A 26,500-nucleotide genomic window follows, 5' to 3' on the forward strand; every position below is an offset into this window, starting at 1 on the left:
TCAAATCTTCCTCCCCTTCCTTTGAAAAGTTTCGGCCACCTCCAATCTCAATTGGAAGAAAATTTCGCCCACTTATTCCCTTCCACCGCTGCGCCTCTATCGCTGCACCGACTCTGGATTTTGGAAATTCGCATGTTTCAGTCTCAACGCACAAATTGTTTGAGGTTTCTAGTGCAATCCAAACGAGAAACGCAATCTCCGATCGTGGACCGGATTTGACGATCAACCGCAGATAGATCCGTTCGTAGGGATTTGCAAGAAAAATTATCTCCGCTTAAAATCCGGAATAGTTTGGAACCAACGTTATATACGCGCATGTATAATAATCTATGTATCTTGTGAATAGTTGAATAAACATACACATCCAATGACTGTTTCGAACGTTGAAACAAAATTTTTAAACTTTCGCTGTGTCTTGGGTGTGAAAAACGCTGTTCCAACAAAAAAGTGTTACAGTATTATATTAATTCGTATATTAAACATCTTCAATTTAAGAGATATATATATATAAGGTAAAATAAATTTTTTTTTATAATAACACCATTAGATAGAGAGAGTTGCGATTCTTCGATGTTTTTAAACAACGAATAGCGCGTTCATTTGATATCATACTCTTCATTGTGTTGCAGCTTTGGGGGGAAAAGACCCGATTAGGGTTTCCATTTTGATCTTTTGCATCAACAATTTCCAAATTACTTATTGATTTCACCGTTCCGGTAAAAATATATTCTTTTATCAATCAATTGATGTTAATATTCGAATTCGGGGTTTCGACACTTTTTTCGCGTTAAAAATTGAATTTTGTTGCTACAGATACAAAGCTTCAGATTTTTGAGATTTCGATTGTTTTGGTCCGTTTCCCCCCCTTTTATCGTTCTTATTTGTAAATTGAAGCGTCCGACTTGTTCTAGCTATACTTTTAAGTGGTTCATGATCGACTGAAGTGGTTTTATGATTTGCGAATTTTTCCTAGAGATTTGTTTTATGGTAATTTTCTACCAAGGTTTCCTTTTTTGCTACTTATTTTTCAATAGAAAAAAATGTAGGTAAGCTTATTTATATTTCTTTGAATTCATACTTATTTCTCTCTTTTCCCCTTTTGCTTGTTTATGATCAAAACGGGAGAAGGTTACTGAAAGAGGATTGTTGCCCTTTAAATGAAGGGTTGTACCTTTATATTTGTATCTGCCGAGTTTGGGTGTTTCTTTTAGTTTTGCTGCTTTTCCATGGACGATGTTATGTTTGAGTTGTAATATATAATTCTACTTTATGTGGTAGAAATATTTGCCCTTCTAATTAAGTTGAGGTACATTTAAACAGTGGGACTTTTGGTCTTCTCATTATTGCATATCCCTCAGAAATGAACCCTTTGTAGTCAGTTGCAGTTGCTTCTTCGAGCGATATAGATCCTATTTTACGTTCGAAATGAAAGTCATTTCTTCACTGTTATGTCACTGCTAAATCGTATGTGCTTAAAGATATTTAACTTAGGTTGACAGTTAAAGAAAATTCTTTTTGAAGTTTTCATTTTTCATCGAGTGGTTATTTTCATTTATTCCATGAAAATGACCACTTCTGAAACTGGAATTTTTTTCTTAATATGCATCCACATAAAAAGACGTGCATACTGTTAATAGCAAGAGTTATCTGATGGACGATTTCTTTGGTTAAATAGCTTGTGAGCTTTCTTGTTTAGCAGTGAGTTATTGCAAGCTGTGAAAGATACTTGTCACTTAGGCAATGGACAAAGCAAAAGATCGTGGCATGTTTGTTAATGATGGGTCGTTCATGGAGAGGTTCAAACAACTTCAACAGGAAAAAGATAAGAAAGATGAAGTATTGGAGAAGTCTTTGTCTGGTTCAAGTACATCTGTAACTTCGTACCCAAGAACAGTCAATAGTAAATCGACTCTGAATTTTAAGGCTAATAACCCCCAGAAAACAATCCAATCTCCAAGTGGAAAACTTGCCTTCAGTTTGAAACAAAAGTCAAAACTTGTTTCACCTGCTGTTAAATTTGATGAAGATGAGGATGGAGATGAAAAGGAACCTGGAAATTCCTCAGGTGATGGACCTATGAAGCGGCCAAAATTGGCTGAGCTTGGTGCGTCTGACCAGCGGTCTCAAGCTGATGTTGGTAACTACTTTTCCTTTTTTATTTCCTGTTCTATATTTTTGTGCGTACCTTGTGAATCTGGCAGGATCTTTGTTATATATATTCTCATGATTATGCCTGTTGAGTGTAATGTTCCAAGATAATGCTCATTGTATGCTTTGTAGAGTTTTGGAATTTGAACTTAACTAAATTCTAGAATATAAAAATGTAGGAAATTATTGTGCAGAGTTGAGCTCAACCTGGCAAAAAAAAAGGAAGAAAAAATATAACGGCCAGGATGTTAGTTAGACAAGTTCTATTTTTGGTGCATGATTTTCGTTTAAGGCTGCATAATTTTTTAAAATGAAAAAAATTACATATTAAAACTCTGATTGGTTATCTCAATACATACTTTATTACTGGGTCTGCTCGACCTGAGCTTTGACCTAGCCACTCGTCAACTATTTACGAGTGTCTTGGTTCGCTCACACCAATATCTCAATTTATTTTCCACTTTTTTTTATATGCCGAAAGTCTCGTACCATGGTATGTCTTTCTGCTGAGTGTGAGTGTGTGTCTTTGTCCAGTAGTCTTGTGCGGATTGGTAAATTGTTTTGAATCCTTCCAATCAGTCTTTTTTTATAATGCGAGATTTTTTAGTTCTTCCTCAAATCTGTGAATGTTAATAGTTGCATAAGTTTGTCGTATCTCAACGTCATCCTTTTCATTTTGATCAATTCCTCTGGTTTACTAGGTTTCATGATTCTATTTAATTTATTTTGAGGCTGGCTCCTGGATGTTTTTAGTTGATAAATTTGTGTGATTTTCCACGATTCTTATTGACCAGATGTTTTTGGTCCATACTTCCTTTGTACTTTTTTACACTGCTTCTTTTTATTTTGATTGGCACTCCTTTAAGTTACGACTTGCATTGGCTGGTAAGTCATCATTATATGCGATGCTATTTTCTTGAAAATTCTCCTTAATTGTAGTTAGTACATGTCAGAATTTGGCAAAATATCGTTAGATTTTCGCCTGAGCTTGTTGAAAGGTAGGGTAAGACATTCTTGTGTTACTTCTATCTGATGAATGCAGCTTAAGACTAAAGATTTGGAAAATCTTTGTCAAGGAAAGGAGATACAGAAAAATTTGGAGACTTTGGCTCGCCTGCTTCAAAGTAATTCGCACTTGATAATTCTCTTGTTACTAATCAGTTTATTAAGTACATGCAGTACCGTCTTTGCCAAGTGATCCGGCAGTGAGGAAAGTAGCGGAGAAACTAGCGAGTTTTGTGGCTAAAAATGGAAGGCAGTTTGAGCATGTAACACGACAAAAAAACCCTGGAGATACTCCCTTCAAGTATGTTTATTCTTTTCTTGTCTATGTTAAGAGCCGCTTACCTTCTTATAGAATTGGTTGTCCCTGTGAATTCAACTTTAGATCATTATATGATCTTTGTAGTCCTTTCTGAAAATTGATGTATGTGGGTAGTGATGCTCTTTTTTTAGTTTCTTATGTCTGACCTCTATTGAGCTTTGCTTAATTTTTGTCTAAATGACATAATTTTTAGAAAGAAATTCGTGCAACTGAGATACATGTATTTCCTATAAAGAAAATGAAATTATGCCATGAGAAGAATAATGTTATTCATTGTTTTCATTAAGCGCGCACTGATGCGACTGAAGCTCAATCTACGCCTGGCATAGGTGCGCCTTTTGCAAGGCCTGCACCTGGCGCATTGGGGTTTCCTGGCTGCGCCTTGCACCTAAGGATTATTTTATAGCTCTTCATGGATTATTTTATGTTGATAATTTTGTAGCTCTTCATGGATTATTTTAATACCATATGTGCTAGAATGATCTTGTGGAGTTGAGATCCAGCGTCATCATCAGCTTGAAAATTAAACCAAACAGGCTTTCCTGCTTCATGAAATCTGTTTTGCCTTAAAAAGAACAAGTGGTTCTAAATTCTTTCTTTAGTTTGTGTGGTTTATGCAACGTGTGAGATTCTTTCTGAATCAAGTGGGCGTAGAGCTGGTTACTAGCAAACATTTAGAATGTTACCACTCCGATCTGATTGATAATGGAATATTGCTATCTATTATGCGTACATTCAGCCTTTTCATCTCAGGTGTCTTCTTTACTGGAGGCTGCTCGGAAATTTATTATCAATTTCTGGCAAGACTGCTTTATATGATTAAAATTGGATAGAAATATACTTAAGACCCGAATGCAAATGCTGTCTCGTGTCTACAGTTGTATCTTTTGGGGGCTGTACATAAATTATTGTATCCTGTATGTAAGTGAGATTTGTTAAGTATTGAGGCAATCTAATGATGTGATGGGGAATGATTTTTGTAGCATGCACTATAGATTTGTGATTGATAAGTAGGCTGGATATAGATTAAGTTGGACTTCACATGGTCATGACAGTCTTTTGTCGTATGATTGGTTTATTTTTATTCCTTTGTTTCTTTTACTCGCCACTTAGCTTTAAATGTTGTGTAAGGATTACAGTTTGTTTATTCTTAAATTTTTTTTGTTATTTTTCTTTAAGCTTAGTGTAAACATTTTGGATTTCAATTTAATTCCATTCCGTGCAGGTTTTTATTTGATGAAAACTGTTCGGATTACAAGTATTATTTGTATCGACTCAATGAAGAGCAAAAGGCTTTGGACCAAAGTACGGAATCCCAAACATCACAAAATGGTTGGTGTTTTTATCCTATAGTTCCTGCTCTGAGTTGTATTCCAAAGTTCTGTTTCAGTGCATTATTTACGAATGCTGAAATCACATTATCCAGTATATTATGAATTCTTGTAATCTACTCCACGATCTTGGACATATGCTTTTGTATCAATTGGAATCATGTGTTCATCTTCTTTAGCCTTCAAACATATGGTTAAATATGTTTATCAACTCCACTAAATACGATTACGCTTATATCATACTGGTATGTTCTCACATAAGTAAATAATAAAAAATTGATTTCGCTGTGTCTCTCTTTTTATTTCTCTCTCCTAGTTCATCAACTCTAATTGTGTCATCTGGGAAACACAAATCCTAAAGTATACCCTTCTAATTGGTGAGGAATTTCTCTTCTTTTTGGCTTCTACACCCTTCCGTGCTGAATCCAAGTGGATTCATTGAAGCAATTTTTCCTTGTCTAGGTCATTGATACAACATATTAGTTGGTATTATGGTTCCATAAGATGCATCCTTTTCTCAAATAGCCAGGCTCTTTTGGTGTTTGATCTGTATGTATCATTTCTTAATTTGTTGCACGTTCAATTGATTGAGGGAGGAGGATGCGATTGATTGGACCACATTGGTGTTGTAGTTCAAACCTATTTTAAGATATTTAATGGTAGCATCTAGCTTCCCCCTCTCTCTTTGTTGCATGATGAGATAGAGTTAAGATTTTATCATGAAGTTTTTCATTAGTTTGTAATTTGTGCCCCAATAAAGTGATTAGTTTCTAATTTGTCCCCTTCTATCCCTTGTTTGCCTTTTTCAATGTTTTTCTGTGGTACCCCGTGGTTATAGCATGCCACAGAAATTTTTGTCCTCCTGAGCATGAAATTTATGATTTTAACTGTTTAGTTTTCAAGTCGGTTGCATTGTAATCTGGCTCCTTATATGTGCTGGTTTAGGCACTGCAACCCCCTATTCAGGGAGTGCTTCTCAGAGGTCACATCATCAGCATTCAAAATATCAAACTCCTGCCTCGGCTTTGTACGAGCCTGCAGAGCGCATGGAACATACTCATCCATCCCAAATAACAAGTGGAAAAAATGGTCTCTCTCTCCCTGAAATCATTTTTGTTCAGATCTTTGTTTAGCTTCATTAACTGCATCATTGGGAAAATATATTCTATAGTAGCGAAAAACTTGAGTTGCCTTTATGATTTTCTGTGAAATAAGCAGTTGCAGCTGTCAGTATTTTAGTGTTGCACGTTCTTTGAATAAACTTCATGACTTAGAATATGCTTTTGTATGGAGCAGTAAATTGTTTTGACTTTTGAGGCACTATGAAGTGTTTTGTTAATTTCTGGGAGAAATTTGCTGCATGCCTGTGAGTTGCATAATTTTATGTTAGGATAAGGAGTATGGGAAATTGGTACTGGACCTTATTGTATTGTCGTTCCTATATACCACAGTATTGAGATAGTAGGATATTTATTGCTTTGTATGGTCAGGAAGGCGTGTTTTATGTGTTTGAAATGCACTCATTTTGAATTTCCACTTGGCCATTTAGATTTTTTTCATTTCAATGAATGCTCATTATCTTTTTTGTGCCAAATATTGATAGGTGAAGCAAGTACACCAACTGCCTCAGACCCTATAGCAATGATGGAATTTTACATGAAGAAGGCTGCACAAGAAGAGAAATTGAGGCCTCCTAAACCATCAAAGGATGAGATGCCTCCTCCTGCTTCTCTCCAAGGTTGATTCATATTTAGGCTTTTCCAAGTTTTGTATTATTTTCCTTTCCATCGACAATGAACTTTTTTTTGGATTCCAAGTTTAGTGCTGTATCATTCAAAAGTTTTAATGTTACTTGTACTAATGATGTCCTGTCAATGCGCAGCCTCTTCTAAGAAAGGGCACCACATGGGTGATTATATTCCACTAGAGGAACTTGAAAAATTCATGGCTACCTGTAATGATGCTTCTGTGCAGAAAGCTGCAAAGGAATATGCAGATAGAACAAAAATCCAGGCAGATAATGTTGGTCACAAGCTTTTGTCGAAAATGGGCTGGAAGGAAGGTAAAGTGACGGGATCACAATGATGATACATTGACACATGAATTGTGATCTCACTTTGTATGATTTAATAGATTTCGTCTTTTGTGTCCCGTCTGTTTGGAAGTCAATTGTAGGCAACCAATATGAAGTTTTCCTTGTCTGCTATTTTCTTAATTTTTCATTTATCCTATCAACATTTCTGTGAGCCTCTTTCTCAGAATCACCCTTCTAAATTGTTTCTTTATGTGTTGGTCTATCAAGAGTGAAGACGCTCTGAGAGCATATCTTACAGTTTAGGGTCATGGCTTTTTCGTTTTTTATATTCTTAATGGATAGTGAGAACATATTTCCTGGTTTGGTTGTGTCTTATGGGAGACTTCTTGTATTTTGTCTTGAATCCTACCTTAATAGCAATCATAGGACACACGTACTGAGATATATTTGATACCTTAGTGGATAATTTATTTGAAGATGTCTGTGAAATTACATTGTTTCAATACTGACCATTGTTAATTTGCTTTGGCTGTAAACATGATGGTTAAACTCTCTGATATTATTATATGGGAGGTCTCAACTGCTGTAATTCCTGTGGAATTCATTTCTGCTAAAACTATATCTCCACTTCTATCTCCAGAAGTTGTAGGAGTTGATTCGTTAGCATAACTTGGATCTCTGTTCGATTGTCTTTGTTTATGGACATTTGTGAGAGTTTGTAGAATGCAACTAGAATTTCTTTCTTAATTTGATTCTGAACTGCAGGTGAGGGCCTGGGGAGCTCCAAAAGTGGAATTGCTGCACCAATTATAGCAGGTGATGTGAAAAAGGATAACCTGGGCGTAGGTGCTCATGCTCCAGGTGAGGTGACTGCTGAGGATGACATATATGAGCAGTACAAGAAGCGAATGATGCTCGGTTATCGCCATAGACCTAATCCCTTGGTATAGTACATAAGTTATTCTTAGAAACACACAAATTTTTTTCATATTTAGATACAGTTTATTTTTCTTCGGCTATGTATTTAGCAGAAACGTTCTCTCATAAGAGTGATCTCATGTGTCTCATTGATTTGCTTGTTGCAGAACAATCCACGAAAATCGTATTACTGAAGACAAATGCCTCTGGTCCTTGATAATAATCAGAGGATTCAGACTTCTTTGGATTGAATCCTTCCTTTATGTGCCAAGGTAGTTCCTGATTACCATCTTCTTGAAGCCGTGTTGCAAATTTAAGTTGAGGTTGTATCAAACAATTGTTTAAGGATGCTTTAATTTTTAATATTGAATTATTGTTGAAATTCATACGTATTTTATTTTATTTTATTTTATTTTATTTATTTCCTGTCGATTAAGCACTTGTAATTCAATTCTCCTTACGTAGACTGTGTTCTTGGTTCACAATATAATAGTATGTTGGATTGGCAATTTTCAAGTGATTCAAGTGTTTTTACTATTTTTTTGGAATAAAGGTGACACAGACACGCACACAAATATACATACACAAATATNTTTAACAAAGATCATTGACCCAATTTTCTGTGGCTAGGCATGTTTGTTTTATCAATGTTTATATTGCCTTCTAATTTGGATTTTGGATTTCAATAATAAAAACATGGCATATTCATGATTTAGACAACACTTCCTTTATGCAACGGCACTGGCAAAACCAGCATTTTAGAAAAGGTTTCCTCGGGCCGGACGGAGATTGGCCCTCGAGTGCAAAGGTAGAAGGAGCAATATTAAAAATTAAAAAATTTGAGGCACGTACAATAATATTTATATATATAATTAGAGTTGGTATATTTTGATATGGTCTTATGGGTTGAAATCCATAAGATGAGTCAATCCGATCATATAAGAAGTAATGAGTTTTACATAAAAAAAAAAAATATATATATTTTTATGAATTGAATCAAATCGTATTATAAAATTGACCGGTAAAAAAATACAATAAATTATGGAATTTTTAAGAGATGAAGGGAAGGGATGAGCTGTGGCTCTGTCTGCCTTGGTTGACTTTGTATGAAACTCTTGTATGTCAATCACAAGTGTAGATGATTCGTTTGTGGTGTCCAAAGATTGTCCATATGTATGACCCACCTTCTACTTAACTTATCCTTAAAACTCTCTCAAACGCACAGTATGTGAGCCTGACTTTAAAATATGATAAATTTATAATTGATTTGGTAAATTAGATTGCATAGATTAAATATCATACAAATTCGAAAAAATTCAAATTTAAATTAACTGAAGATCCAAAACATTTTCCAGACTAACTTACGAAATAATTTTGAAATTTTCCCGATAAAATTCAAAATTGCTGGAATAAGGTCAAAATCGGGGCATAGCAGGAAGAAGACGAAAGGAGAGTGGGGATCATCGAGTAGTAGTTCAGATTAATTGAATCTGTAATGTCAAATAAAAAAAAGATTAAATAGATTTTGCCTAATGGCTAATGCCCTCTGTCCAAAGTAGCAAGTCATTTCCAATGTAATGAATTTGGGAACATCGTATTAAATCCTTGCCTTTTGTGTATACATTGCATTTGAATTAAATTAATTAATTTTTTCGGGATTTTGAATTTATGACAAAAAATATATATATCTTACGGGAAATTGGCCTTCAGAGTGTAGGTACAAGGTATCTGAACAGATGAACCTAAATCAAGTGTAATGATCTCCCCCAAGTTGAGACATTTATTGTTGTTATGTTCTTTTTAAAAAGTATGTGGTTCAGACATAAAATTGCATACTTCAAATTTAACAATTTACTTGTTCATCACTTCAATTTCAGCCCGTTAAGAGTCTAGTAGAAAATCGAACATGTGATATTGCCTAGCTTTCCATTCTCAAAACATATTTTTACAAAACTTTTTTCCAAAAAACCAAAACAAAACATTTTTTCTTTGAAACAAAATATAACATTAATATTAAATATCAGCAACAGCTACATCCATGATCCACGAAGGAAAACACCTTCGAACCAAGACAATGGTTGAAAATGAGAAGGTGCATAATGTACAATACAATGAGTTACCAAATTTGCATTGTAGCTAACATGTTCTAATGAAATGAAATTGATTGAAACAAGGATAAGAGCGTACCTCATCAATAATTATATCATCATGCTTACGATTCTCTATTGTTGAATTCATTCCTGTGATGGCAGGGGAGGAATTTCTTCTTAGAAAATCAAAACTTTATCACCCTACATGGATCACTAAAAGAATGTCATGATAAATAGCATTGAGTTCAACAATAAATATAGAACCTGATGTTGGAGTACTGTTTTCTCGCACCCAAGTTGCAACAGAAATATAAAAATTTTAGTTCACAATTAAAACGTTCATTGGACGTCATATGATATAAACATCCATAGGGTGTTTTAGAACTATTTACTTTTGCGTATTTAACGACGGATATCAAACCAGACCGAGATTAGCGGAGTTGGTCCTTCTTGTAAATCCTTAAGAACGAGTTTTCCTCCTTTGATAGCCTAATCCAATCCACGATTGAAAACTGAATTTCTGTTTAGACTGCATTAGAGATCTTAAAAAATTTTGCGTGAAGACTGGATCGTCGGAGTTCAGAGATCCTGCGGCGATGAGTTCGTAGAAGTGGCCGTGAATTTTTCTTGTGAAAAACAAGGTGGCCGAAGTTTTGAGTAGATGAGGTTGACAAATTTTGTCTCTCAAAATTTGAGTGTAAAACTTGTGTTATTTAATATGACTATCAATAAAATATTTATAAGCTTTAATTCATGATCTCATCAGGAATCCCGCTAATTCCATTAGGATTCTTATTTTAATTAAATACATATACACATATGTACATATATAGATATACATGTAAAATTAAATAACCATTATTTAATTTCTTAATTAATTGTTAATAAATTAAATAATCATTCTAGACCTTTCTAGAATATTAAATGAGAATCATGTAAATATTATAATCACAATTACTAACATTTTTATTTAAGTAGATTCTAAATTTATTAAATAAATAATTGTAAACTCATTATAACCCCGATCGACGATTAGACATCGTCGGTGTACCGAGAGTACAAATATTGTTCATATAATTAAAATTCAAAATTTAGATGATCAAAATTTCCACTTATCCATTTTTTGCTCCAACATATTTCAAAATTATGTCCAACCTCGCCACCTATGGCACTCAATAGAGTCGGTAAAGTATCAAAGTGCATGCTAATACGTAAAGCCTCTACATTGTCTCGAGTCAAAAGATTAATGATTTACAATCATAACTATAACGTCCAAAAATCTAGTTACGTAAACCGCATGCATGAAAAACTTTAAATTTGCTAAATTAATTTAATTAAATGATTTAGGACGCATGAATGATATATTTTGACTGACTAAATGATTAATTGTGTAATTTTGCCCGATTACATAATTTAAAGATTTTCATGAGAATATCGGTGGTTGGCCGGAGATGGAGGACTGAAGACGATTAAAGTGTTAAAGATTTAAAAGCTAAATTTTTATTTTTTAATTAAGAAAACATTTATTTTAAATAATTTAAGAATTTTAGTATTTTTAGAGTCAAATTTAAATTAATTAATGGGAGTAAGAAAATTATGTATTTTATAAGGAAATTTTTTTTTGGAAATAGGTGTTTTCAAATCTTTTAAATTGAGGCCTAATAATTTTATTAATCTTAATGAGCCTAATTAATTAATTAAAAATTAAGGTTAATTAAGTCAATTAAATAAATATTTGGAAAGATTTTTTTTTAAAATAATAAAAAATCCTAAACTCTAGCCCCTACACACACACACACAAACAAAAAGTTACGTGAGGTAGTGAGCAGCGGCCGAAACTTGGAGTTCTAGGCAAGGAAGTTTCGAATTCTTTTCTCCTTCGTTCTTCGATTTTCTTCCTCGTTCTTCCTTCCAGCAACGATCACCCAAGTCTCTTGCATCCTAAGGTGGGTTTTTGGTAGGTTTTTGTCGAGAAAAAAGGATAGAAGTAATCCCCCGTTCGTAACCGACGTTCCACCGCTTCGATATTCGTATTTTAAGTGTTTTAAACATAAAGACACGTTCTAAATCTTTATTTTTGCATCATTCAAACCATATTATGCATGTTTATGATATTTTGAATGAAAAATATGATGATCAAGTTTTATTAACGTTTTGAATAATTTATTGTAAAGTTTCGAAGTTTTTAATGAACATTAGAGTCGCGTTATGATTCCTAGAGACTCGGTGCCATTAAGGGGAAACGAGATGATGTTTAGAAGTCCTAAAGAAAGTCCCATAAGAGGGCTGGAAGGAGAGGGGAAAGCGCCTAGCCTCGGTTAAGGTTTATTGCATGAAAGGTTTGATTTTGGCACTTGCGAGGGGAGGCCGTGTGCGGGCTATCCAGCCGTGATCAAGCCTCTGTGTTGGGATCGATTCATGGTCTTAGAGAGTCCTAGCCTGGCTGGAAACAAGGGTGGAATGATAAGGAATTGTTGAACGCTTGGTTTGTGGTCTAGGTGCACAGTTTGGGGAAAGGAAGGGAAAAAGGCTGCGCATGGTGGCTGTGCACAGGAGCTGGTGCGTGAGGGGTTCAGTAGGGTCCTAGGAGGGTGTTTAAGGGGCTGGTCGAAGGTAGGTCCGGGTAAAGTTTGGCCGTGACACAAAGCATGGGGAAAACGTGTGGTTTGGTTAGGGCTCAGGGAAGAGGCTGGACCGTGGTCTTGTGTTGGCTGGACCATGGCTCACGAGGGTGGAATAGGGTCTAGTAAGTCGTGGTTCGAGTTTGGGAAAAAGTTATTAAGTTTTGAGTTAAATTGGGTTACGAAACGGAATTACGGTTTAACGATTAAGTTGAATAAATCTAAGGACTCGAGTTTACGTTTAAAAAATTAGTATAAGTCAAAAATAAGGTTATGTGATGGTTTAAGATAGGCTTGAGTCATGAAATGTATGAAGAAGTCAAAAACGAGAAGTTCGGGGTTCAAGGGTAAAATGGTCATTTTACGTCCCGGGGAGTTCGAATATCTTGATAGTGTTCCGAGGGGTCATAATACATGTTAAATGATTTTTAAAATGATTATGGTGAATTTATGATATTTTAAAGATAAATGCTACAGTTGAGCGATTTTTCCGAAAATACTTATTTATAATTTTTGAAAGATATGATATTTTATAAATAAAAAGAAAATAAAAATATTTTGAAGGATGTGAATTGACTGTGACTCAGAGGATTTTTGGGGGATCCGTCTTAAGAAGAGGCAGTGAACTTACTTTATGTTAGGCCACGACCCAGTGACGAGAGTTGCTTATGCCCAGCCGTCAGGTACCATGATTTATAGATTGATCAATCGAATAGAAGATAAAGGATAAATGATATTCACTTTCAATAATCAAACTTCACTGAAAATGATTAATGATAAAGGATGAGGAAATTCTATATTATGTTGAGTATTTTGAATGATTTATGAAAATGTACATGCTAGCGATTTTTAAGTCGGAGGTATTTTATTAAAAATATTATTTTAAATACATGTGCTTGTATATGTATTATTTGCTATCACGGTTGGAATGTGATGAGTCATTAGACTCATTAGATTTGAATGGTCGCAGGTAAGGAAGGATGATGTTGAGGGAGACTCGGACGCTTGAGTGGATCGGGCATGGTAGTACACTCCCGAAGACCTTACGTTTTCTGAAATATTATGATAATCAAAGTTTTGATTAAGATTTTGAGGATTATTTTAAAGAAAAATTTATGATTCGTTTTTAAAAGTTTAGAAGCTGAATTTCGTATGATCAACATATGCTTTTATGATTGACGATTTATGGATTTTTATCGTAAATTCTGATTTTTTTTTTTAATATGGATTTATGTTTTGGTATGGTTTGGTCATTAAAGTAATAGGTAAGGGACGTTCCAATAACCAATGGCTATTCTACTTGATAAGTGATAACCACTTGGATATTCTGAGGGAGGTTTGTTCAGTGCATCATTAAATGATCACCCACCTGTATGAATGGACATCTCCATGTCCTTATCAATGAAACATGACATTTACATCACAGATGCTAGTCTCAAGCTCAAGTAACATTTATCCTTATTTTAGGCGGCTGATTCAACTGAGAATTTGTTTAGAATATATGATACACTTTCTAATGAGTTTCATGATCTCACGTTGAGAGTCAGACCTCATGTTACTTTTGCATATTCAAGGATTTTATCTATATAGCTTGCATGAGTTACAGATAAAGTAAATGTCATAATCGGATAAAAACATAAAATATTATTAAAATAAATATTGTTTTTACATAAGAGTCAAGAAAGCTCAAGCCACAATTTGGCTCGTTGGGCACCTACTATAACAATTAATCTTCCACTTGCCCTATAGCCAACTATTAGATTTTAGACTCATTGCTTCACGATGCTTATCAAACAATGGTCTTGGCTGGGGTTTCATCAGTGAATGAACAACGTTATTTGCAGAGGCAACTCTCTCCACTGATATGTCTCATTTCCCACAATCTCTCAAATTATATGGAACTTCCTCAGTATATATTTGGATAGCTGATGATACCTCAGTTCCTTTGCTTATGCAATGACACTGTGTTGTCGCAGTAGACCGGGACTAGATCAACTGATTAAGAAATGACACCCAACTCTTGAACGAAATTCCTAATCCAAATCCTCTTTTACTGCAGTCGATACAACTATGTATTCGGCCTCAGTGGTTGAATCCGCTATAATGTCTTGTTTGGAAATATTCCAAGAGATAGAACCACCATTGAGCTTGAATAAAAAAGGTTGATTTCAAATCATCCATATCTGATTGGAAGCTAGAATCACTATAGTCTTCCAATTTTAATTTTCAACTCCCGTAAATTAAGAACAAATTCTTAGTTTCTTCTCAAGTACTTAAGAATTTCCTTCACTGCTTTCCAATGCAATGGACCGGGATTCAGTTGATATTTGCTTGCAATACTCAAGGCAAATGCAATATCAGGTCAAATGAAAATCATACCATACACTATACTGCCTATAGCTGACACATATAAAATGCGGCTCATGGTTTCTATCTCATCATCAGCCTTAGGGCACACAGACTTGAATAGAATCACACCATGACACGTTGGGAGATATCTGCTCTTGGACTCCTCCATAGAAAATTTCTTTAATATGGCATCGATATAATTGGATTGGGTGAGCCCTGTCATCTTCTTCGATCTATCCATATAGATCTGTATTCCTAATACGTAGGATGCTTCACCCATATCTTCATAGATAATTTACTAGCTAACCATACTTTAGTTGACTACAACATCCCTACATCATTCCCAATGAGTAGTATGTCATCAACATAAAGTACTAGAAATGTCATTGCACTCCCATTAACCTTCTTATATATACATGGTTCCTCATGGTTTTTGACAAAATCAAACTCTTTGATGGTGTTGTCAAATCTGATATTCCAGCTCCTTGATGCTCGTTTTAATCCATAGATGGATCTATGAAGTTTGCATACTTTATGTTCATTTCCTAACTAGCCACACATATCAGTATGGATCAAATCTAATAGATCGTGTGTACGTTCCACTTTCTAGGAAAATGGCTTTGATCATCTTTCTTTTCAGAAAAGACTCGCACGTTTCAAGAGAGTTAATTTCTGACATGTCAAGTGTAAGTTCCAAAATGCGATAACGTAATCCAACTATATGCAAATATAGGAAAAATGAAAAATGACTAATTAAATTGTTTTAATTGCATAAATTAATTATGGTTGACATGTTTACATGTTTAAAAGGTAGTTTAAACGGAGACCGGAGACAATAAAAGAAAAATATTTTTATTAAATGATTATTTTTAATTATTTAATATATGATATAATTTAATGAATATTTTCGAAAATGTGATATTTTGAGATGTTTTTACACGCCAATTTATATTTTAAACCGACAATCAATTTTTGACGAAAATAGGTACTTTTTGTAGGCTAGGTTAATATTTTCGAAAAACAACCTAAAAAAATATTTTAATTACCATCTAATGGGCTTAATGGACCTCTTATACTAGGTTATTGGGCCTAAACTTGTACCATGTATTTTATATAATAAACAAGGCCCTAAACCCTAAGCTTCTACACTTTCAAACTCACGCCCCACCCCTAAAACATACCAGGACTCTCCATCAGCACACAAACACACACACATCACACGATTTTTGAGAAGCACTCACAAAAATATTGAAGGAATTCAGCAAGTTCTTCCCTCCGTCGACGTCCCTCGTATCACAAGTTGTTTTTCGTTCGTAAAATACGCAAATGCATGCATTAATCTTCTTTCATTCATCTTTCACACCATATTATATGTTTTGATACATATTTGCATGAAAAACATGATACACTTATTTTATACATTTTTATGGCATAACATGAACAAAACTAGAGTTTTCATCTTTCAAAACTCTTGCTTATGATGCACAAAAAGGGCTGCCATGGTAGGGCTATGGGAAGGGAAGTTTTTTAACATGTTTAAAGGTCCTTAGGTGTAAGTTTAAAGGCTGGACAAGGTAGGACAATAAGGTGAACGAAAATTTGGTTTGTAAAAGGGTTAGGTTCGACTAGGGTTTCCTATAGGGGCACAGCTCTTAGCTGCTTTAGAGTCACGTCCAGGAGACCTAAGGGGTTGGTATGATGGTCCTAGATGGGTTAAGGGGTACCTGGTGCAAGGAGGAGGGCTGTGGGCTGAAGCTAGGTCACACACAACTTGTAACTAGCGGGTTTAGGGTCCGTGGCTACTAGGCTCGCTAAGTTTGGTCCAGCAGGGTCTCTACTGGTCGATCATGGTCCTAGGATTGTTGGTTAGGGTCTGGACATGATGGTTAGGGTTTAGGCTTGAAGGAACCCATGGTAAGCAAGCTAGGGTTTTCGAATCATGCACAAAAAAATTCAGTAGGTGTCCTAGGCTGGTTCAAGGGTTTCATTGCCTTGATTTGGGTTGTATAAGGTATGGTTAGGTGTTAATAAGCTATGATTCAAGTTTGGTAAAGTTTGGCTAAGTTTTGAGTCGATTCTGGTTAAAATCGACACATACGATTAAGCTATTAAAACAAATCGGAAAATTAGTCGAGGAGCGTAAGTTTACATATAAGAATATTTATGGGTGTATTTTAAGGGGTTATGTTTAAGTTTGGATGAATTTGGGTTCGTTTAAGGTCTAAGGTTAAATTGAGAAAGTTAAAGTTTTAGGGGCAAAACGGTCATTTTACACCTGAAAATGTTAGTCGTCATGACATTGTCCTGAATGCTAAAATGTTTATTTTAAATTATGGAGTTTTTTTATGAAACATCAATGCTAAAAGACGTGTTGTATGCTTGGTTTAAAAGAAAAATGATATATATATGCATGAATCTTATAAGTGATGAAAATAATGAAATGTTGGAGAAAGTGACTTGATTATGACATAAAAGGATATGATTGGGGAGCTCGTTTACGGGAGAAGACCTCAGAGGGAGCTCGTTTACGGGAGAAGACCCAAGAAGAATCCCTGCGATAGTTTTTATACACCTAATAATATTCAACGCAATATATAAAAAATTCCTAGCCCTAATCCCAACACAACTCATGCCACTCACACACTAACACACACTATTCTCATACACTAGTTGGCCAAGAATTTCAAGGCTTAGGACTTAGAATTTTTTTTAAATTTTCTTCCATCATCAAGCTTAGCCCATCATCACACTACAATCCTTGATAAATTTAGCCATTTTTCAAGCCATTAAACGAAGCAAACCGTCTTCGTTCTTCCTCATGTTCGTTTGTCGATATATCGTGCGTTTTAACGCAAAAGAATGTCTAAACCTTTCTTCTATGCATCGATCTTGTTATATACTATATTTTGATACAAATTATGCATGAAAACTTGTTTATGATCGTATGTACGTTGCAATGATACAAAAACTATTTTTGGATACGAAATATACATGAAATTCTATGTTTTTTCGAGTTTTTAATCGCCGTATTCTCTGGATCGATCCTATGGCTTGCTGCTACGTATGGTAATGTTAAGGGACATGTTAGGTGTCATTAGGTGGTCCGCGATGGGCCGTTAGGCCGTTGGTGCAGTGGGAGGCGAAGGAAGCTTCACGTGTGATTAAGGGGCGATCGCGGGTTCGTGCGTGGGTCTGCTTGCTAGGCTTGACCAAGGCTCGTGGATAGGGTCTAGGCGGGATCTTAGGATCCCAAAGTAGGCCTGGTATGGGTTGGTTAGGGTCTGGTTGGGTGGACATAGCTGCTGGAGTCATGAACATCAGCTTTTGCGACTAGGGCTCATGTTTTTTGTGGTTTATCAGAGGCTTAAATGATGGCTAAGGGTTGAATCTAGGTATTTGTTTGGGCTTGGTTTGAGTTAGAATCGATAGGAATTTGTACGAAACAGATAAGTGTCATAGCGTCACGCTTTGGGCTGCTTGTGTCTATAATGTTCGTTAAGCATGTACGGGGTTTGGTTATGGTTCGGTGATGGCTTAGGGCCTTGGGCAGTAGGTTAGGATGTTTTTTATGTGTGGGTCGAGTCTTGAGTTGATTGGTACGTCCTAAGTGGTTCTATTTAATTCGGGAGTCGTATATGTCCGAATGCGCCTTAGGGACTGTTTTGGGTATAAATTTTAGTATCTTAGAGCAGCATGGCCAAAGACGATCCAACGAGGTTCACGATGTTTGTAAGTATGTATGACGTTGCAAAATAATTATTTTTGAGATATGTGATTTATCTTGTGGCCAAATTATGTTACGGGTTTGGAAGCCAGAGAATGTGTCCGGGGACTTCTCTAACCTCTTCGGAGGAATTATGTTATGTTAGGGAGCAGACATCCAGTTCAAGGGCTGTGGTGATCCCTATCGGCCCAGAACTGTGGTTTAGTTTGATTAAACGATTTATGTTGTATGACACTTGCATTGAACAGAACTCTAATCAAAATGATTTACGATTACGATTACGATTACTATGAGGAGCACGAAAATATGATTTTAAGAAAATGTTTATGCACGAAAGTCGTGTTATATATATTTATGCTTATATTATGCTATGCAGAGCTATGTTTAAATTGCATTGATTTTTATTTTGTATTACTTATTATCCACAGTTTATGCATGCTGAGTCATTAGGCTCACTAGAATTGATCAATGCAGATGATGTAGTTGAGGAGACGAGAGGTGGTGACTAGTGAGCATGCTCGGAGTAGTGGCAGTGCAAACCCGAAGACTTTGTAGTTTACGTGATTTTATTATGCACATTTTAAAACTATTTTTTCTAATCTTATGCCTTAGTATTGGTGACTAGTAAGTTGAGACTTTTTAATATTATGTTGGATTTTTTAAATTATGGTGGATGTTTTAATTTGGATTTTTATGGTTGTAGTATTTAAAATGATGGATTTTTAATATTAATTTAATTTAGTAGGAGTGATGACCGTTAATTTATTTTACGAGTTATATTTATAATAAATCATTTGATAAGAAAATTTTAAATTTTTTCGCAAATATTAAAGTATCAGTATTTTAAGACACGATTCGTCGCATGTATCGATATAAGTGTATACATGTGGCTTGGGTGAACCCATCATCCTCTTTGATCTATCTCTATAGATTTGTATTCCAAATATATAAGATGCTTAACCATTTAAAGGAGAATTTACTTTCTAACCATATTTTAGTTAATTGCAGTAATCCTACATCATTCCCAACGAGTAGGATATCATCAACATAAGGTACTAAGAATGTAACTACACTCACGCTAACTTTTTGTACACACATGGTTCGTTAGGATTATTAGCTAAACCAAATTCCTTTATAGTGTTGTCAAATATGAGGTTCCAATTTCTCGATGCTTGCTTGAGACCATATATTGATTTTTGAAGTTTGCATACCTTATGCTCACTTCCTACTGATGTGTATCCCTCAGGTTGTGACATATTGTTGGAACTGTTTAAGTTCGCAATCTTTATTTTGATGTTAACAAAACTTGTTATTTTGTGTTACTAATGATTTACCTTAAGTGTGCAGAAGCTAGGATCAGTTTTGAGGAATCTAAATCGTAAACTGAAGACCCAACTGTTCGCAAAAACTGAATCAGGAGAACTGATATGTCAAATAAGCAATTCATCTGATCGTCCAGTTGATAGGTGGATCAGCAGGAGAACCTCAGAAGCCTGGCCAGCCGAAAGAGTGTTCAACTGATGAAGAAGCCCAGCTGATCAGTTCAACTGAACGAGAGTGAAATCAATTCAACTGATGAGTCAACTGATTTCATCAGCCCAACTGAAGATCAGTTCAGTTGACTAGTTCGGACCGTCATCTAAGAATCTTTCAGGTGTAGATGAAGACAAACTCATTCAGTGGATTCCGGCTATACACAAAGGTACAAAGTAATTGTCTAGTCAAAGGACAGTAATGGACATTGCATCAGAGCATTAAAGACAAAACGTTTCAGAAAGGTAGTCGGAAAAAGTCGAGACACAAAGTCCAAGAAACGAATTCAAGATGCAACGGATACAATAATTGAGTCTCACTGTACGATCAGATTCCCGCCGATATAAAGAGAGGATTAGTGTAGACGAAGAAAGAAGAGAGAGGTAGAACACATGGAGAACAAAGAGAAAAGAGTAGAGAGGGAACGCTAAATGCTTATCAGCTTTCAAGAAGCAAATCAGCCCAGAGGGACACTTCAACGTGATATCAGCTTAGTTTAGAAGCTCACTTCCCTCAGTGTGTGGAAACACCTTCTGGTGTATTTCTTGTTCAGTTTCCACACACATACACTCACTCAGTCTCTAAATACAGTCTTGCACAAAGATATTAAACCTGTGTATGTAGTCTTTCTCATATAGACGAAAGAAATGTTGGCTAAAAGGTGATGCCTTCAGTCTAGACTAGGAGTTCAGTTAGGCAGTGGGTAAGTCCTAAGTTGGGTGAGTTTGTACAAGTAGTTGTATAAATCAAAGTCTTCTAGTGTATCCTACCCGAGGAGGTAGAAAGTGTGACGTAGGAGCAGTTGAAGTCTCCGAACATCCATAAACATATCATGTGTTCTTTAACTGTTTGACTTTTGTTTTCAACTGATTTGATCAGTTAGAGCATCCGTCCGTTCAGTTGTCTCCTTAACTGAACTGATATGTGCCACAACTAATTCTACTAATTTCAGTTATTCAGTTGCACAGTATATAAAATATATCAGTATTTCTTAACGAATGATTACTTCCAGTGTTTTTTGCTTGATTCTCTATCAAACTCGATTTAATTCATCGGTATAAACATTCTTAGAACACGAGCTATTGCAGCTCATTGGAGAATGTTGTGTTTGAAATGCCTTCAAAGGCACTAGCACACGATCCTTCACATATAAATATTTTCTTTAATATCTCCATTGAGAAATGCTGTCTTTAAATCCATTTGCCATGTTTCATAGTAATACTATGCTGTTATGACTAGTAATATTCTAATGGACTTAAACATAGCAACTGATAAAAAAGTTTCCTCATAGTCAATCCTTTGCCTTTGAATATAACCTTTTGCAACCAGTCTTGACTTGAAGGTTAATACCTTCTGTTGGAACATTTCATGTTCGCAATCTTGATTTTGATGTTAGCAAAACTTGTTATTTTATTTCTAATAAATTTACCTTAGTGCGCAGAAAGCTATCGGGCCAAAATTAAAACTATCGAGACGTAAACTGAAAGTGCCAACTGATTGCTCAACTGAACATGTGCAACTGATTGTCCAGCTGATAGGTAGTTCAGCAGAAGACCTTCAGAAGCCCGGCCAGCTTTTGAAGAGCTCAATTGATGAAGAGCCCAACTGACCAGTTCAACTGAAGTAGTGATATCAGTTCAGCTGACGAGCCAACTGATTTCACCAAACCAGTTCAAGACCAGTTCAGAACATCAGTTTGGAATCGACAAGTTTGCAGAACATGACAAGCTTATCTCAAGTGGAATCCAGCTGTCCACATTAAGGAAAGCAATTGTCCAGTCAAAGGATAATAATGAACGTTGCGGCAGAGCTTAAAGTCAAGGCGTTCCAGAATGACTGTCAGAAAAGACGAGTCAGAAATATCGAGGAATGGATTCAACTGCAATAGACAAATTTGATGAGTCTTGATGTACAGATACATTGCCCCTATATATACAAGATCAAGACCATCAACAACATACAACATAAAAGAGAAAAAGAAGTGTGTGAAGAAGAAGAGCACGCTCAATTCATAGCAGCTTACAAGAAGCAATCGGCCCAGATTTGAGGGAACTCTTCAAAATATTATCAGCTTAGTTTAGAAACATATTTCTCTCAGTGTGTGAGAACACTTTCGTATCAGTTCTCACATACACACACACACCCCATCACTCACATATATACTGAAAAAGAGCGTATTGATAAGTTGGGTGAGTCTTGCACAACTACAATAAACTTGTGTATGTAGTCTTTAACACATAGACGTTAAACAAGTGTTTGCAGGAAGATGCTGCCTTCATTCTAGGCTAGAAGTTCAGTTAGGCTGTAGCGTAAGTCCTAATTTAAGTGTGTTTGTACAAAGCATTGTATAAATCAAAGTCTTCTAGTGGATCCTACCCGATGTGATAGAAGGGGTGACGTAGGAGCAGTTGAAGTCTCCGAACATTCATAAACATATCTTGTGTATTTAAATGTTTAATTATTGTTTTCAAACTGATTTGATCAGTTCGAGCTGTTATCAGTTCAGTTCTCATCATAACAGAACTGATACATGCAAGAACTGATCTCCCTCATTTCAGTTACTCAGTCCACACAAGGTAAAAGACTTTCAAATTAATCAGCTTTCTTAATGAAGGATTATTTCGAGTATTTTCCGTTTGGTCTAAAACCGAACTCGATCTAATTAATCGGTGTATACATTCTTAGAACACGAGCTATTGAAGCTCATAGAGAATATTGTGTTTGAAGCACCTTCGCATGTGTCAAAACCAATCCTTCACTTTCCCAAGCTTTCTTTTGTAGATCCATTTGGATCCTATGAGAACGATTCCCTCATGTGGATCCACCAATGTCCAAACTTGGTTTGGATACATAGACTTCATTTCAGACTGCATGGCTTCAAGCCATTTGGATGAATCAGTATCAGATATTGCTTCTTTAAAGTTCATTAGATCACATCCATCACAAGGCTCATCAAGGCCTTGTTTATGAAGAAGCGTATATCTAGCAGGTGGTCTAATAATCCTATCAAACCTTTGTACTTCAACTACTGGCTGTTGGAGATTAAGTTCAACTTCTACAGTTGAAGGAGTATATTGAATTTTTTCAAGTTCTATCATCTCACATTTTCTATCTAATAGAAATTCCTTCTCTAGAAAGGTGTTATTTCTTAAAACAAACACATTTGCTTCCTTGGAATGATAGTAACAATATCCAACAGAATTCTTTGGATATCTCACAAAGTAACTCAAAATGAATATATTATTCAATTTATCTCCCACTGTCTGCTTTACGTAGGCAAAACATCCCCATATTCTTAAGTAAGGATAATTGATAGTTTTTCCCATATATATCTCATATGGTGTTTTATCAACTGCATTTGTATGGACATTATTCAACAACATTGCCGTAGTTTAAAGCGGAAAGCCCCAAAACGATGTAGGAAATTATGTGAATCCCATCATATATCGAACCTTGTCCATAAAAGTTCAATTATGACGTTCAGAAACACCATTCAATTGTGGTGTTTCTGGTGGAGTCCACTGTGAGAGAATCTCATTCTCTCTAGATAATCCAAGAATTCGGTACTCAAGTATTCTCCACCTCGATCAGATCGAAGTGTCTTAATACTCATTTCTAATTGTTTTTCCACTTCTGATCTGAATTCTTTGAAATTTTCAAATGTTTCAGATTTGTGTCTTATTAAATAGACATACATATACCTCGAATATTCATCAGTAAAGGTAACGAATTAGAATTGCCCATATATTTTGCTAATACTTAGCAAGCAACAAACGTCCGTGTGGATCAAATTCGGTCGACAATGAGCACGTTCCACATTTTCATTAAAGGGAGTCTAGGTAATTTTTCCTTTTAGACACACAAGTAGGTAGAGAATTTATTTTTGATAAGTCAAACATTCCTTCTCCCACCAGTTTGTACATCATTCTTTGGGAAATCTGACCTAGTCTAGCGTGTCATATTTGTGCGTGATTTGGATCATCAAATTTTATTTTGTTTGTTGTTGTTTTCATATGTGCTTGGATATTGTTCAACGGAATATCTTTTAACTTTAATTTATAGAGATCGTTCATTAATTCGTCGGTTCCTATCAAAGATTCATTGTTGTAAATATTGCAAACAACTTTAGCAAAAACACACCCGTAGGTGAGCAGCGAATTCTCGACTAAATGCACTGGCTCATACGCATGTCTCAATTGCACATAAACTCGCTACCTTGTGTTCCTCGCAGAGTTGATAAACGAGTCAAAACAAAATCGTAGAATGTAAAGCCTCTATGTTATCCCGAGTCATAAGGACTAATGATGTACAATAATAACCGTAGACTTTTCCTCTTGATGAATGATAACCACTTGAAAAGTCTGAGGGAAGGTTGTTCAGTATAATCACCTAATGATTATTTATCTACGTGATTGCTCTCATAGCATATATGACTTTTGATTAAAAAATAAACGTCAAGTGTTTGATCATAGGTCTTGTTATTTGAAAATTCTAAGTATTTTTTGTCATTTGGAAAATAAATTTTTCTTAACTAATTTCTACGTTCCTGTAACATAAATCAATTTAAACCCTAACCTAAAATGCATAGCCGTCGGCAAATTAAATGTGAAATTAAAATGCCACTTATCAATTATCATGTGAGCAAGACTTTTCAATGCATATATATGCTTCAATTTGGATTGCTCTAATTAAGTTATAGCAAGGATTGATGAACAAAAGCATGGCAAGTGGCAATCTTCCTCCAAGTTTTTTGCGAATTTGAGATAACATTTTCAATATAATTTAAATTATAATATAAAAATATAATCCTAAAATATTCATAAAATTAAGATCATATAACGAATATACTTACAAGCAATCACATCAAATTTGAAATTTATCGTTTATTTCAATACGATTTTTTATTTTTATTTTTTATTTTTGTCTCCCATCACCAAGCCGCCTCCATAAATTTTATGAAATCAAAAAAAATATATTATATCACATTGACTTTTTGCACGTTACAATTATTTACATGCTTTATTAAAAAATAATTAACAAGTGGATGAAGGTTAGCCACGACTGCAAACAATAATTTTATAAAAAAACTATGTTAATATAATGTGAAAAAGATAAAGTCAAGTACCTCTATATACTTAGAATAATTCTATGTCAAATGATTATTTCATTAAAAAAAAACTCACAATTAATGGAATCTCAGACAATAATATTAACAAGCTACAAATTCTGTCCAAAATTTGAGTGCGAACAACACTAAAATTCAAGCATTTCACAGCTGTATTTTCGTTATTTTAACATGCAATATATGTAATATATATGTTGAAAGAAAAAGTGTATTATTGGCAGTATTACTCTAAATAAAAAATAAAATAAGATTCACATTTATAATTTCAAATCAACTTCAGATTAAATTAATTAGTCCTTCAGTTATCAGTCATTTTTTTTCTCTGACTTTTATTTGATCTTCCTTTTAAAATTCTATTATTTTGTAATAACGTTTTAAAAAGTATATTTGATGATAAAAAAAACTAAAAAGATTCATATTTTATTTCCTTTGATGTCATCTATACCATTGATAAATAATGTATGTCATTTGTCTCAAGAGTGTTCGAATCGGTGGAAAGATGGACGCTTAATAAATATTCAAGAACTTGATTTTTTCTACCAAGATATTCTTGGGAAAACTTATCACACATTACTTACTGTTTGGTTTACTTGATTAACGTGATTTACAGACTATTGCGTTAGTATGGTGATTTATCCAGAGCACACCGAAAAACAACGGTTACAGATTCTCACGTCATGAAAAATGTATGTCATTTAATAACTACATTTGGTCACCAAATGTTGATTTCCTAAAATGCCTTTTCTTTTCTTATTATTTTTATGCATAAAGTTATGTCATCTTTTCTTAAATAATATATAAAATCGCAATTAAATTTCAAAATTCAATCAATTAAAATAATATATATATTTTTATTTTTTCACTTTTATGAATCAAACATGTATATATTTTTTAAAATTCTCCAAAATTATTTTCTTCTTTGTAAAAAATTTAGTTATATCAACTTCTTGCAACTTCAAACTAGTGGCGAAAATAAATTTTTTTATTATCTATCAGTTTTCCACCTCAGTCACTCTCATCATCAGTGAAAAATCAGTTATACAAATATAATTAAAAATATTTATGATTTTTCGCACTTTAAAAATAAAGTTCTAAAAACGAAAATATCAGTTTCCAAAATCATTTTTATGAAGAAAATTTAAGAATACAATTATGAGTTAGGATCAGTGAAGAGTTTTAATGTAGATGAATAAGCATCTCACAAATTTTTCTTCTTAAATCTGAGTAGTTGTGAACTCAAATGATGTTAGCAGCTTAAATCATATATTAACCTTCAAAATTAAGTAGACAACTTAAATAACA

General features: G+C 34.7%; 1 protein-coding gene and 1 long non-coding RNA gene across 5 annotated transcripts; one reads left to right on the forward strand and one right to left on the reverse strand.

Annotated features, from left to right (window-relative positions):
• The first annotated feature begins 556 nt into the window (after positions 1–556).
• LOC140987847 (SURP and G-patch domain-containing protein 1-like protein) lies at positions 557–8,276 on the forward strand. 4 transcript variants are annotated; one of them, XM_073456540.1, is made up of 9 exons: positions 557–716; positions 1,697–2,137; positions 3,328–3,454; positions 4,698–4,804; positions 5,749–5,892; positions 6,407–6,541; positions 6,686–6,865; positions 7,604–7,782; positions 7,924–8,276. In XM_073456540.1, the coding sequence occupies exons 2-9, from the start codon at positions 1,741–1,743 to the stop codon at positions 7,948–7,950; spliced, it is 1,296 nt and encodes a 431-aa protein (XP_073312641.1). In that variant the 5' UTR covers positions 557–716; positions 1,697–1,740; the 3' UTR covers positions 7,951–8,276. The 4 variants fall into 4 exon arrangements, with proteins under 4 accessions (XP_073312641.1, XP_073312642.1, XP_073312643.1 ...); XM_073456541.1 differs by having other exon boundaries at positions 566–716; positions 1,700–2,137; XM_073456542.1 differs by having other exon boundaries at positions 568–716; positions 1,676–2,137.
• LOC140987848 (uncharacterized) lies at positions 2,556–4,691 on the reverse strand. Its single transcript, XR_012177221.1, has 2 exons — positions 3,683–4,691; positions 2,556–3,562 (listed from the first exon to the last, which is right to left on the reverse strand). It is a non-coding gene; the product is annotated as an uncharacterized lncRNA (long non-coding RNA).
• Positions 8,277–26,500: the final 18,224 nt, after the last annotated feature.

Source organism: Primulina huaijiensis, chromosome 11 (assembly GCF_012295235.1).
Source record: "Primulina huaijiensis isolate GDHJ02 chromosome 11, ASM1229523v2, whole genome shotgun sequence".
NCBI classification, from domain to species: Eukaryota; Viridiplantae; Streptophyta; class Magnoliopsida; order Lamiales; family Gesneriaceae; genus Primulina; species Primulina huaijiensis.

Coding starts and splice junctions, on each gene's coding strand:
- LOC140987847 (XM_073456540.1), top strand. CDS start 1,741: ATGGACAAAGCAAAAGATCGTGGCATGTTTGTTAATGATGGGTCGTTC. Junction 2,138..3,327: donor GCGGTCTCAAGCTGATGTTG/GTAACTACTTTT, acceptor AAGTACATGCAG/TACCGTCTTTGCCAAGTGAT. Junction 3,455..4,697: donor CCTGGAGATACTCCCTTCAA/GTATGTTTATTC, acceptor CATTCCGTGCAG/GTTTTTATTTGATGAAAACT.